General features: G+C 49.2%; 1 protein-coding gene across 1 annotated transcript in view; it reads left to right on the forward strand.

Moving 5' to 3' along the window:
• The window catches only part of DIXDC1 (DIX domain containing 1), a 42,707-nt gene that overhangs the window by 12,482 nt on the left and 15,403 nt on the right, over positions 1-14,822 (forward strand). Inside the window, exons 5-6 of the mRNA XM_048513152.1 lie at positions 709-819; positions 14,003-14,115. Coding sequence (XP_048369109.1) covers positions 709-819; positions 14,003-14,115 — 224 coding nt within the window. The remainder of the gene's footprint in view (positions 1-708; positions 820-14,002; positions 14,116-14,822) is intronic.

Raw genomic sequence — 14,822 nt, forward strand, 5'->3', positions numbered from 1 at the left:
TTCAGCATACAGCATGACTCACTGTCTTGAGTAATCTGGATTATTAGGTCCGCAGAACTCCTTTCTATAGTGTATCGGTTTATGGAACCCTGTGGTATAGATGGGGTAAATGGATTGGGGAGGAAAATATATCAGAATGGACTAAAGGGGAGGTTTTATGAGCAGAGACTTAAAGGAAGTGAGTTCTATCCATGCCATCAAATGCTAAAAAATTTCCTATAATTTTTTTGTTGGGAGGGGGGTGTCATTGTGCAGTTGTTTCTCATAGCTCATTTAATAGATTAACTATTTAGAAATACGTTTTGTCCTTCGTCCTCCACAGAACTCTGGACAGCAGACCTGGTTCCCCTCCCCAATTTTATCCGAACAACAACCCTGTGAAGTAGGAGAGAGTATGACTGGCCCAAGGTCACTTGCACTGACCTTCCTTGCAGTGTGGGAACTTGAACCCAGATATCCTAGGTCACAACCTGGCATGCTAACCGCTACGCCTCACTGGCTGACATGGCTCTGAGTAGTTTAAAAAAAAATCAATTGAAATCCCATATGCAAGAAGGCGATTTCATGCCTCTTTAAGCTAGACATGGAACCAGCATTAAGCAAGATCAGAGGGATACATTTCGCCACATCCAGCACCTGCTAAAACCTAGGAGGGGTTTGTTTGCCTGAATTTGACTCTTTTCACCTCTACTTTGTCTTCGGTAACAGCAGCAACAGCAGCATGGATGAGGACATTGAGCATCCCTACTGGAGTGTCCGCGCACTGGTGCAGCAATATGAGGGGCAGCAGAAAACACCTTCGGAGTCCCGCACCTCCAGGTAATCTTGGGGCACCTTCCCGGCTCGCTGCTGAATCAGCTGTGTCCCTCATGGAGACCAGGACTGGAAGTTTCCGTGCTCAGGATGTTGGCCACACGATCTGAGGCCTGTCTGTTTAGACCTGAGTCTTTAGTGGCGCTGCCTCTCAAGAGAGCATGTAGAAGATTGCAGCCAGAGGTTGGGGGTGGGGGTGGGATTTTGCTTCTGAGGGGAAGTCTGCTTTCATTTTTCAAGTCCCTGGGCTTAGAGGTTTGTTGTTGTGGTTGTTGTCGCCGTCAAGTAGCAATTGACTTAGGGGAACTCTGTACAGTTTTCAAGAGATGAACAGAGATGGTTTGCCATTGCTTGTCTCTGCAATCCTGGACTTCCTTGGTGGTCTCCCATCCAAATACTAGCCTGGGTCGACCTTCCTTAGCTTCTGAGATCTGATAAGATGGGGGGCTACCCTAAGTCCTCCTGGTTAGCACAGACAAGCAGATTTGGCTTGCCATAGCCTGCCTTTGCGTAGCAACCCTGGACTTCCTTGGTGGTCTCCCATCCAGGGTAACCCTGCTTAGCTTCCCAGATCTGTTGAGATTAGGTCAGCCTGTGCTATGAAATTGAAAATTATTACTGCTTGACTAGAAGGATTCTCTATGCAGCTTGCATTGGTCATGTTCTAAGGGCGATGCGACTCTTTGGCCCCTCTCTTACCTTTCAGTCCATGAATTTCTTTGCCTTTCTTTCTTTCTTTCTTTCTTTCTTTCTTTCTTTCTTTCTTTCTTTCTTTCTTTCTTTCTTTCTTTCTTTCTTTCTTTCTTTCTTTCTTTCTTTCTTTCTTTCTTTCTTTCTTTCTTTCTTTCTTTCTTTCTTTCTTTCTTTCTTTCTTTCTTTCTTTCTTTCTTCCTTCCTTGCTGTGAAAGCCTTTGACGCTACACGACTCCCTGACGCTACATGACTCTTTGGCCCCTCTCTTACCTTTCAGTCCATGAATCTCTTTGCCTTTCTTTCTTTCTTTCTTTCTTTCTTTCTTTCTTTCTTTCTTTCTTTCTTTCTTTCTTTCTTTCTTTCTTTCTTTCTTTCTTTCTTTCTTTCTTTCTTTCTTTCTTTCTTTCTTTCTTTCTTTCTTTCTTTCTTCCTCGCTGTGAAAGCCTTTGACGCTACACGACTCCCTGAGAGGAACATTTCATGGCCCAGTTGGGTGGAGAAAAGCTGACTGAGGGCCTTTCCCCACTTACCTTACGCCCCACGCTACTCTCCTCAAGTAACAAACAAGCAAACAAGGAACCTTTATTGGCATAACAACATTATATACACAGATCCACTTAACCAAGTAGAGGGAAGCTAGAATAAATATACAGGTAGGGAAGGCTGATGTTCAGGATTTGCTCCTAAAGCGCTGTTTTATGTACAAATCCAAAAATTTGGTGACTGCATCATTTGCATCACTACTGGAGCTGTCCAACAGAAAGGTAATCTTTTGCAAGTCAGATGCATACTCTTTTTTGAGTAGCAGAGGTGACAGGTATTTGACTCTGGGTCCTGTGTAAAGTGGACAATAAAGTAAGATGTGATCTATAGAGTCTACACAGTTCCCGTTGCATATGCATAGCCTTTGGTGGTAAGGGGTTTTAGTGAATCTCCCTGTTGATACGGCTGATGGAAGGGCATTGCAACGGGCCAACATCATCGCTCTACGGAGCCTGGGCACGGTTATCTGGTGCAGGTATTGAGCCCCCTTGTTACCAGTGTAGGTGATACCTAGAGCTAAAGGAGAGCAAGTCCTGGCAGCCTTTTCGAGTAGGATCTGATGTTCCTGGTCAAACAGCCTTCTCCTCAGAAGCTGGAAAATCTCTTTAGATGGTAACATGGCCAGATAATCCAAAGAATAGCCTAATTTGTTAATTTTTGTTTCTATAATGCCCCACCATTCCAAGTGACAAGAAGTCTTGAGGGGTCTCCTCAAGTAGTGTGGGGTCCCCTGGCACTCCCCATGACAGGGGCGGCGACAGCGCAGCCGCCCCGACACTGCCGCTGTCGCACCCCCTCAGCGCGCGGCATCCCTGGCGCTGGAGAAAACGGTGCCTTTTGATGACCCTGCACAGAGCGCGGGGTCGTGGGGATGTCTGGGCGCGCGCCAGGGATGCCGAGCAGTGCGCGGCATAGGGGGGATAGGGGAGAGTGGGGAAACGCCCTGAATTGTCAGAAATTGTCTGAAAAAACCCTCCCTTTCTGTTATTGAAAAAGACTGGGTATTGGAGCTGTTCCAGCTATCCCTTTCCCCTGCCCTCTCCTATATATTCCTTACATAAACATGCTCAAGCACACATCCGACCACCCCTCCCCTTCAGTGTTCACATTCGGTAGGCTCAGCATTTAATTAATTTCTCCAAAGGCCCCTGTGTCCAGTCCATCTGTGGTACAAAAAGAAGCTGCTGCTAGCCTCCCTGCAGGCCCATTGCCTCTGCAGTGTTGAGACCTGGGACTGGGGAAGGAAGGACTCTCGGCTTGCTATAAATAGCTCTGTGAGCGCAGGGGCTGTGGACTCGGAGGACCTGGCAAGCTAACTGAAGCATGAGCTGAGGCAGCCCCTCCCAAAGAGATCTTGCAGGAAGTGGTGCTGGGCTGTAATTATCGCTCAGCCTGACCACAGTGGGGTCTGCCAGGCAGGTGTGTGCATGCCTCTGCAGCCTGGACAGCAGAATTCTGTCCCTGTCTCTCCATCTGGTCATAAGGGCGATGCCTTTTCCCATAGCGGGTCAGGTGCTCACTCATGGTGCGTGTCAACTGTGCTTCGAACATCTGTTGCCAGTGGATGCAGTTACAGTATTAGGCTCTGTGCTCTAAAAGGCCACAAAGTCATTTGTAGCAGAACAGGTCGGATTTGTGCCCTGACTTCTTGCTCTCCCTGCGACTCCAAATCCCGCTCCAGTCTTTGCCTTGACGGACTGCTGTGATCCAGAAAGACAGTTCAGGGCTTCCTTCTCATTGGGGGACAGAAAAAGAATCCATGTGAAGTTCTCTGACTCTTCCCCTCCCCTTTTATGTTTGCTAATTCATGTATTTGTTTACTTAATTTGTACCCGGCCTTTCTCCCCAAAGCAGCCTGTATGGCTCTTCTCCCCTCCTTTTTAGCAGCACAACAACCCTGTAAAATAGGTTAGGCCAGTGATGGCGAACCTTTTTGAGACCAAGTGCCCAAATTGCAACCCAAAACCCACTTATTTATCGCAAAATGCCAACATGGCAATTTAACCTGAATACTGAGGTTTTCGTTTAGAAAAAATGGTTGGCTCCGAGGCACACATTACTCAGGAGTAAGCTTAGTGAAGCAACCGTGCAACGCTTCAAATGGGTGAATCACGATCCTAGGAGGGTTTACTCAGAAGCAAGCCCCATTGCCAGCAGCCGAGCTTACTCCCAGGTAAAGGATCATGCTCAGGCCAGCCTAGATGTGTGTGTGTGTGTGTGTGGGGGGGTGATTTTCCACCCCCCTCCCACATGATGAACTCTGTGTGCGAGTGCCCACAGAGAGGGCTCTGAGTGCCACCTCTGGCACCCATGCCATAGGTTCGCCACCACTGGGTTAGGCTGAGGGAGTGTGCCTGGCCCAAGGTCATCCAGTGAGCTCCCATGGCGTAGCGGGATTTGAATCTGGGTCTCCCCCATCTGAGTCCGCCACATTAACCATTATGCCACATTGACACATTTAGTGAAGGGGTTGGGTGGCTAACAGGCATTTTTTTCTTTTTGCACCTGTCAGTTCATGTACACTTATGCAAATGTAAGATTTCTCTGATTTGCATTGCAGATGTGTTTTAAAAACGGTCCAGAGGTGTGCAGTTAAATACAATAAAGATGCCACAGCTTTTTGCAACCCCAGCCGAGAGACTGTGTTACAAATAGATATCTTAAATTTTGAAGGTCCCGGGTTCAGTTCCTACCATCTTCAGTTACAAGGATCTCAGGTATCAGGTGCCACTGAGCTATAATTCAGTTCCATCGACTCCTACAGGGAGCGATTGTGGCTCAGTGCTTTCTGTTATCAAAACATGCGCTCAGGCCCCAAGTTCAGTCTGTGGCCTCTCTAGTTGGGAACAGGATCTCTGGTAGCAGCAAGAAGGGAAGGCCTTTCTCTGCCTGCGACCCTTGATGGCCGTGGAGTCTGATGGTCCGAGAGCATAAAACATCTTCAAATGTTCATAAAGGTGTTAGAGCAAGGACCCCCAGCACGGTGCCCATGGGGGTGCCAAGATGCTCACCAGGACCTTTATGGGCCCCCACCTAGTGTTTTTAGAGGGTGGTACGGGGCTGGTGGGGGCAGTTGTCCAGCGGGGCTTTTAGTTGGTTACTGAAGATCCAACTGGCTACTCAGATCAACATAACATTGTATTGTCAAAGGCTTTCACGGCCGGATTCAACTGGTTCTGGTGGGTTTCCGGGCTGTGTGGCTGTGGTCTCGTGGATTTTGTTCCTAACGTTTCACCTGTATCTGTGGCTGGCATCTTCAGAGGTGTATCACAGAGGGAAGTCTGACACAGAGGGAAGTCTGATATACCTCTGAAGATGCCAGCCACAGATGCAGGCGAAACGTTAGGAACAAGATCCACCAGACCACGGCCACACAGCCCGGAAAACCCACCAGAACCAGAAAAATAACATTGTTCAAGACCCTACAGTACTAGTTTTAGTCTCTCTCCTATTTCTGAGTGTATTTCCTAAATTACCCTCCTTCCCAGCACTTAACCCTCCTCAGTGTGTGGGGCTCCATCTTCATGATTGCCCCTGTAGAGAAGCCCTGGTTTTAAGGTACGTAGGTGGCAGAGATACAGTGTACCACCAGACACTCCATTCTTGAGAGTCCTCAGTTGTGTGGGCTCATTAAAAATTGCATGGCACATTTCACAAGAGTTAGGGTGGTTGGTCCTTTGAGCCTTGGCCGGATTCCAGGGTGGATGATGACAATTTGCCTCCTGCCGTTCCCTCTGCTGTTCTAATTGGCAGTGGTCCCCCCATCCCTGTCCCTTCCTAGCATAAATTCTGCCATATTATCCATAAACAGGAACCAAGCATTTCAGTCGCAGACAACTTGAGGTTGATTCTGCCATCTGCGAGCGCTTCTGGGTGTTTTTTTTTCTCTACTGTTCCATTTGTATAAAACTATGTTCATGTCTGCAGAATGTGGTATTTGGTACTCCGTATGTCAGAAGCCGCTCATCCCAGCTGTCCTGTACAGTTCTCTAGTATGGGCCAAGAACACCCCCTGGGGTGCGTATGAAGAGGGGTGTTTTGCTGGATCAGACCAAGGTTGGTTCCACATGGGGATTTTGCATCCAATTAGGCATCCATAGTGGAGCTAGATTGCTTTATTGGGGGTGGGGGGATCCACAGGCTATTGTCCAGTTGTAGGCCGCTTTCTTGGATTTCCCATGTTTTGCTGCCATCTTTCCCGAGCCTGATTTGACACAACCTTTTTGGCTAGATTGCCGTCAGAGTGCAGAAGGGAAAGGTCCTATTCCCATCCTCTGAAGATGCTGGCCACAGATGCAGGCAAAACGTCAGGAGAAAATGCTACTGGAATATGGTCATACAACCTGGAAAACCCATGACACCCTAGTGATTCTGGCCGTGAAAGCCTTCGACGATACAATGATACCTTTATAAGTCCCACATGGAAGCTGTCCCAATCATCCAGCTCAGCATCTTCTTATCAGCATCTTCTTATTAGACGGACTTCTGGGAACTCAACAGACAGAGCACAAAATTGGCCTTTCCTGATTTTTAGTTTGTCCCTGGAATTCATCCCCTGGGGCGTGTTTTTTTTTTTTTTTAGTTTTTGTATGTAATAGCTGTGGGCTGGGGCCATGAAGAATACAGCTGTTCCAGAGCTTGGGATCTGTCTTCATACTGATTATCTCCAGAATCTGTGCATCAGTGTCTCTCAGGAGCTATGTGGTGGCTGCAGATCAGAAGGGACTGTTTGATTTTGAAATTTCATGTAGTCCTTTCTTTGAATGCCCAGCTCCTGGCAAAATCTGTCCGTAAGGAGGTACCAAATCCCCCTTAACCTTCATATACTGGGTTTCCTCCTGAGAATTTCCCAGTGAAGTTAAACGTCCAAAGACTTGTATAGTCGAAGGCTTTCACGGCCGGATTCAACTGATTGTTGTGGATTTTCTGGGCTGTGTGGCCATGGGCTGGTAGATATTGTTCCTAGATTCATTAGGATCAGAACTCACTAGATAAAATTAGAACTACACTTATCAGCTCTCTACCAGTATAATAATTGGCCATGCTGACAGAGGCTGATGGGAATTGTAGTTTCTGAACATCTGGAGAGCCGCAGGTTCCCTACCCCTGTACTAGACCATGGCCACACAGCCCAGAAAACCCACAACAACCATTCCCATGTCGTGAGCTCAGTCGCCATCCCCCCTGCAGACCTCTCGCTGGTTGTGACTCCAGCTGCATTCATCAGATCAGAGACAAGAGGAGACCCCGAAGATCCGACAGGCTTGATCTGGTGCGCAAATTTCCCAGAGTTCTCCTAATCCTGCCAGGCTGAGGACTCTTCAGGGGGACTCGCCTTCCTGCTACGGAATTGATCGGAGATTGTATCTAGCTGGAGTTCAAATGTTCTTTAATTAAATCCAAGGCTGTGCTGTGATGTGTAATTAGATTTCCCGTCGTAATGTCCTGAGAGTTAGAAATATTCTGCATCCGTCAGATGTGGATCTGCCTCCTGGCTTGGGACAAAGGGCAGAAATGGCCTCTTGAAGTTCAGCTGCAGGGACTGAGAGAGGCTGAGAGGAGGAGATGCCATATCCGAATTGTGTCAGTATTGTCACTGGGAAAAAGAAAAACACGGTTGGCATGTGCTAATGAAAGGAGGGGAGTGGGCAGTAAATGCCCCTGATTCAGAATAGATGCAGGGCCCCACAGAATGATGTCCCCCCCACTCCCTGCCCCACATCCAGTGCCAACCGCACAGCTTGTTTTGTGTGAAAGAAAGCAGATTGAGCTCCTTGTACACAGCAGTGCCTGAATCTGGCACCCGGAATCTTTGCAAGCACAGAGAATGGCTGTGTAAACGGCAGCAGTAATTGCCAAACTGGCGTTATGCCTCCCTAAGAGGAGAGGAGGAGGATTTGTCTAGGAATGGCTGCAGGGCAGAGAGGGCCACGCGCAGGCAGGATTCGCATTTAGTCAGCGTCAAGACCGATTTGTGATCCTTCTGAAGGCAGTAGGTAGCTTGTTTTTAAATCTAGGTCACATGCTCCAGGATTCTTAGTGCAGATTAACATGTCTTTAACTGTTACGGATTCACTGTCTGGGGTAGCGGAGGGGCAGATTTTTCATACATGCCCTTTTGGAAGCAGACTTAAAGGTGCAGAGTTCCTCATCTGGGTAGTAGTTTCAGGGGACACCTACACAACACAACACAAGCAGTGGCATAGGAGGTTAAGAGCTCGTGTATCTAATCTGGAGGAACCGGGTTTGATTCCCAGCTCTGCCGCCTGAGCTGTGGAGGCTTATCTGGGGAATTCAGATTAGCCTGTACACTCCCACACATGCCAGCTGGGTGACCTTGGGCTAGTCACAGCTTCTTGGAGCTCTCTCAGCCCCATCTACCTCACAGGGTGTTAGTTGTGAGGGGGGAAGGGCAAGGAGATTGTAAGCCCCTTTGAGTCTCCTGCAGGAGAGAAAGGGGGGATATAAATCCAAACTCCTCCTCCTCTTTTTCTTCTTCTTCTTCTTCTTCTTCTTCTTCTTCTTCTTCTTCTTCTTCTTCTTCTTCTTCTTCTTCTTCTTCTTCTTCTTCTTCTTCTTCTTCTTCTTCTTCTTTATTAGCATATAAAACAGGACAAAATTTTAAAACAAAACAAGGTTAAGAAATACAGTTAAAATAACTAATTTCCAGAGGACAACTGTGATGGTCTGCAGAAGAACAACTGGATTCAAGTCCAGCAGCACCGTAGAGAACAGCAAGGTTTTCGGGGAGTGAGCTTTCGAAAGTCAAAGCTCTCTTTGTCAGGTCTGATGAAGAGGGTTTTGACTCCTGGAAACTCACACTCCTAAAATCTTGTTGGTTTCTAAGGTGCGGCTGGACTCAAAGCTAGCTAACCTGAGCGAGTGGTTGTGATTCCAGGGGACTGTCGTTTTTTTTGCAGGATTCCCTTGGGGCATGAAAGACGTCTTTGCACCTAATAGGGAAGGGCTGATACCACAGTAGCAGAAACTCCCAGTTTCTGTCTCTGGCATCCCTGGTTAGAGGGAATCTTCTAGCACCGTGGTGGTGAACCTTTGGCACTCCAGATGTTATGGACTACAATTCCCATCAGCCCCTGCCAGCATGGCCAATTGGCCACTACTGTTCTAGCAGGACAGTGAAAGACAGGGCTTGACACCTGGGAGAGCCGCGCTGAGTTAAATTGCAGAGACAGATGTATGAAGGTAAATCAGACAGCTTCATCTATTCCTGTGATGGTGAACACTCCTAATTACCTTCAGGGTTCTCACTGTATGGCTGCTCATGAGATCTGACTTCTACTGTAAAGGGTGCGCCACGTCGCCTGCTCAGCTCTGACCTAGCCTAGAGTTCTGCAGTTAAACGTGCACCAGTGGCAGGCCACATCTCATCGCAGGTGACATGCATGAAGAATGAAACTGAGCTGGCATCTGCATCCGCTGAGGTGGCCAGGTGCCAGGGCCCAGGGCTTCTGCTCCACTGCTGTCTACTCCCCTCCCCCCAATTTATTTGCTAGTGTGCCGCCATTCTCCCAGCTGCAGGCACAAATGACTGCTGCAGGAGGCGGATCCAGCCGTACAGGTGATGTTGCAGCTAACCATTGTTCACCTGGGGAAGACCCTTGTGCTGTCACGGCAGCTGCTGCCAAAGCAACATTTAAAAAAATCTGCACAGACAATCAAATCTCCATTAGCCAATCAGGAGGCTGGCTGGGCAAAACCCCCATACACCCCTGCTCACTTCCTTAAAAACACTGGGGGGGGGGGCAGGAGAGGTGTCAGCAGGTGCCACAGCATTCACGGGCACCATGTTTGAGATCCTTGGGCTAATTATTATCCTTATCCCTGCCCCCCCCCCCCAATTATGACTTCTTATTACAGTGTTTCGGGTGCATGAGGTGCTTTGGTGCTTGGATAGTCTCATGCGGAGCAGATAAGAGTGCCCTGTCTTTAGTAATGCCGTATCCTGCCTCCTTTCGGTGATGTCTCTGTACAGAGCAGTGGAAACGGTTGCTGGTAGTAGCCGAGGAACCAGGTGTCACTGCCAGAGGCTGCCCTTGTTTTCCCCAGCTGAGAAAGGTGGAGCTTGCTGTTTGGGCCCCTGGTTCCTGGGGGTTGGCAACTAGGCAGGTGTTTTAGCACGCATGCATGCAGAATCTCCTTCTGCATTTCCTCTGCAAGCTGCAACCCCACCACATTCACTATGTGTTAAGCAAGGCTGCATTTGTAGTTGGTTCCTGTTACTGTTCTCATGAAAGCCAATGTGGTGCAGTGGTTAGAATGCTAGGCTGGGATCTGGGAGAACCAGGTTCGAATCCCTGCTCTGCCATGGAAGCTTGCTTAGGTGAGCTTGGGCCACTCACACTCTCTTAGCCTAACCTACCTCACGGGATTGTTGTGATGACAGAATGAAGAATTATGTAAGTTGTCTTTGGTCCCCACTGGGCAGAATGGTGGGGCATAAATGAAGTAAATCAGTAAATCACCCGAGCTGCCTAATATGTTCTGGTTCCAAGATGGAAATTATAGCATTCCTTCCCCCCAAAAAAGGAAGTAAATCAAAAGCAGCAGACAAAAGTGACTGGAAATACCTGCTGCCGTTTTATTATTGAAATGTTTTCTGTATCCCTCTGCACCCCCTCCCCAAATCCCAAGACCCAATCTCCACCGACAACCCCACCACGGATACAACCCAGCATGTGGATATGCAGCATTTTTATGTGATTTTATTCCCCGTGGCTCAGAAGCACATTCCTGACGTCACAGTTTCTGGGGGGGGGGGGGGGGCTATTCCGCTATGGAAAGGCAGCTGATATGATTCATCGTGGAATTGCCCAATTCTTGCTGCCTTCCCCAGGCTCCGAAGCCCTCTTCCTTCCTTCCTCCCCTGCCTGCCTGCCTGCCTCCGTCCCTCTTTTCCCAGCCCCTCCCCTCCCCTGCTCGACCATCCTTTTCCTCCACCCTCGGCTTGGATGTCTCAGAGAAGAGGTTCTGCCTCGCACAGCCCTGGTGACAGCGGGAGAGAGACGGAGCCGCTGCGGAAAGCAGAGCAAGAAGCTCCACGCAGGCAGGCAGGGACACGCAGGGCTGGGGGGGCGGCTGCCTGCCTGCCCTGCGGGATCCAGGTGGTTTCCGTGGCTCGGCTGTGGTGCTGGATGTCGAGTGGCTGAATTGATCGGAATGGGATGAGGACCAGGATTTGCATTCCAGACTCAACATCCAAGAATTCGGGCAGACGTCAGACCAAAATGCAACAGCGCGAAACAAACAACCCGACAGGCGACCGAGCCAACCCGAAGACCCCAGCTGCTGCTGCTGCTGAATTTTCGGCTCCTGCCTCCCAAGTGGCACTCTCGAGCTGCAGCTTCGTCACCGACCGCTCCTGCCGAAGCAGCGGAGCCTGTTCCCCCCCACCCCGGCCACGAATGTCTTGGCTCACATGAGGGAGTTCGCCTGGCAAACATTTCTCCCGTAGTTTGACAGCAGCTGACATCCTTGGTGCAGAAATTCCAAGCACGTGAAGGGGGACGGAGGAATGCCAGTAGCCGGGACCCTCCCTGGGAGACTGGTTCTGTGAGGGCAGAGGTTAAAGAGGGATCATGGGAGGGAAGCAGGTCAAATGGTGAGCCACCGACATGTGCTGTTTGTCATTTAAATGCGGGGGGGGGGGACGGGACACAGAAACTGGGAGGGGTGTCTTTGAAAATGCGGTGGGTTGGAATGGGTGGTTGCTAAGACCCTTCCAGCGGTCCCCAGTCAACTGTTCACGGGGGCAAAGAAAGCAGAAAGGGATTATGTGTTCCTGTACCATAAATCCTGCTGGGATGGATTTGATTTTCTAGACTTCCAATGATTTCCCTGACTTCTCATGATGAATGAACGGGAGCAGCTACTTAGAAATAAACGGTCCCCTCTCTCGAGCTGATGGATGGAAGCCACCTTGGACAGGTGCTTGGGCTTTCGATGTAGCCTCTCACTCCGTGGCTTGTTTTCTTTCTGGGGAGCCCTGACGGTTATCGTTGGTGATTCATGAGCTCACAGAGCAGTAAATAAAGCTGGCCTTGCACTGTTAGCCCAGATACTAGGAAGCTGCCTAGAGACAGAACGAGTGTGAAATCCTGGTGCGACTGCAGTCTGGATTGTTGTCGAGCATCCTCTGGGCTGCTTGAACCCCTGGGCAGGAAAAGACCACTGGGGCTATTTTCCTGAGCCTGTGTGGCCCAGTGCCTCCTCTTCCTCTCCAGGATCTGCCATGTGGCCTCCCACAGTCCCGAAGGGTTGCAACCTTTTTCGCTGTCCTCCTGTGCGTTTGAAGTCTGTTATGTGGAAACGTGTAACAGGTGAACTGGGTGCTGATACAGAAGCAAAAGTGATGGGGGAAGCATCTACTCCTCTGGCTGCTTTTAAAAGCAGAAGATCAGTTCTGTTCAGCGCCGCTCTCTCTGGCAACACTGTTATTTCCTCTTCCCAATTTAGTCATTGCAACAGTGCTGTCATGACAAGCCATATGGAAACACACACACACACACACACACCCCAACTGATTTCAGATGGAAGACTGTTTGGTTTTTTTTTTTTATCACCTGTGCCCGTGCAGTATACCTGACAACCTGAAGTCTCTCTGAGCCATTGTTATTCCTGCTGCGGAGACCGATTCAGAAAAACTGAGAAGGTCCCGGGAAATGTGCCTGAGGGGCATATTCTTTTTCCTTTTTTAATCTCTTGCGCTTTGTCCCTTCCCATTTTTCTCTGTTTCTTTTGTTTGTTCTGCCTTTTGTTTCCATCTCTGGGAAAATGATACATTAACTCTTGCTCACACTTGCAAGGATAAATTCTTTGGGGAAGCATTAAATGGGTCAGTGAGTTTTAGATGCCGTTTGCTGTTGTCTGGGCGATGCATGCAGGAAGAATTTCTGAGAGGAGGGAGGGAAGGAGGGGGGGGGGCATCTGGAATGCTTGACTTAAAAAAAAAAAAAAAGCAGGAACCTGAATTCAAGAGTGTGAAGTCCAGGCCATGGGTTCAGGTCCCCATTCTCGTGGGAATCCGTGATTCTCAAAAATAATCTAATTTGACTTTTGACTGGTGGCCCACAGCCCGATTGTAGCCTCAGAGGCAAGGACCAAGAAAGGGCTGAGAAAATGTGATAGGCTTTGGTTAGCAAATTGTAGCCCCTAATGAGAACCCCCCCCTCCCCACTCCATAAGAGGTGTTTGCCTCCAAGCAAAACTGCTGTCACACTATACAGGCGAAGCCTTCTGCGCTTTTCTATATACACATCAGGATTGGGGATGGGGGAGGGCAAAACGAGTTTCTTACGCTCACATTTTGTTTGGCTAAGGGGTGGGCAACTATGGCCCTCCAGATGTTCATGGACTACAATTGGCCATGCTGGCAGGGGCTGATGGGAATTGTAGTCCACGAACATCTGGAGGGCCATAGTTGCCCACCCCTGGAGGGGATCGATGGAACAGGCAGTCCTACTAGAAGGAGGCAACATGAAATAGCCACTGCAGACCATAGAGATTGAACACAATTGAAGGTGGCAAAACAGACAACAGAAAGATCTGACATGGGGCATCCTTCTGGCAGGAAGTTTTCCTGCACTGCTGCGTAGCTCCTGCTGTTCTCAGAGGGAATTTGCTGGCGGTTTGTTGCCCATTATTAATGGAAGGCGGTTGTCTTGGGCTTTCCACTAGCATGCTCCTCTCCATATCCCTGAATTCAGTCTGGTTGGACGTTTAGAAGCATACTATACTTAGGGGGTGCTGTGTGGTTTCCGGGCTGTATGGCTGTGTTCTAGTTGCGTTTTCTCCTGACATTTCACCTGCATCTGTGGCTGGCATCTCCAGAGGATCATATACTTATGTATTTCTCCTCCCAAGATGAGAGTTATTCCTTCACTTCAATGTTTGCATTGAACAGAACAGTTACCTCCTCTTCTCTTCCCCTTTGCAGCCTCACGTCGCCCAGCCCCGTAAATAGCGCCAAGAGCGAGTCCAGCGCTACCCCTTCGGAGGAAAAGGCAGGATTTGACATTGTTCGTGAAGAAGAAGCCGAGACTAGAACAGGTAGGGGACCGGTCAGCCACTGGCGGGGCGTCCTACCTCAGGGATCCCCATTTAGTCCTCTCACCAGTAGATTTCCATAAGGAGTATTTGCTTCAGGAGAGAGCAGTTTCCCTGCCTTGCCCTGACAGAGAGATCAGAACTGCAAATGGCTCACATCTTGCATGAATCCTAGCATCAATCCTTTCAGTCTAGCATCTGAGGGGGCTTCTTGCAGGGTCTTCAACCAGTATTCACCAGGACCCACCTCTGGACAGCAGCAGCATGGAACTTGCTAAGGTGTAGCTGTGACATGTCAGTCATATGACAGGAAAAGGTGGGCAGAGGTGTGACTTCACTGGTGTCAAGGCCAGGTCAGTGGATGGCAGATCAAAAGAGCTGGGGACAGGAACCACAAGCTGAACACCAAAGAGTACCTCAGTGAGGAAGACATCAAGGGTGAGAGCCAAGGAAGGCTCCGTTGCCACCTTGCTCCATGACCTGTTGTGCCTCTCAGCTTGCAGGCAAAGGAGGTCCCTGCACATGTGCAGCAGGTCTTTCCCAAAGGAAGCAAAGAAAATCAGTAGGGTGTTGTGGGTTTTCCGGGTTGTATGGCCATGTTCCAGTGGCATTTCCTCTTGACGTTTCACCGACTTCAACAATAAAAAAAAATTAGTTTGGCTCTGTTGGGGCTCCTGAGCCAGCAGCAGGGGCTCTGCCACCCACGAGAG

The sequence above is a fragment of the Sphaerodactylus townsendi genome, linkage group LG12, assembly GCF_021028975.2.
Source record: "Sphaerodactylus townsendi isolate TG3544 linkage group LG12, MPM_Stown_v2.3, whole genome shotgun sequence".
NCBI lineage: Eukaryota > Metazoa > Chordata > Lepidosauria > Squamata > Sphaerodactylidae > Sphaerodactylus > Sphaerodactylus townsendi.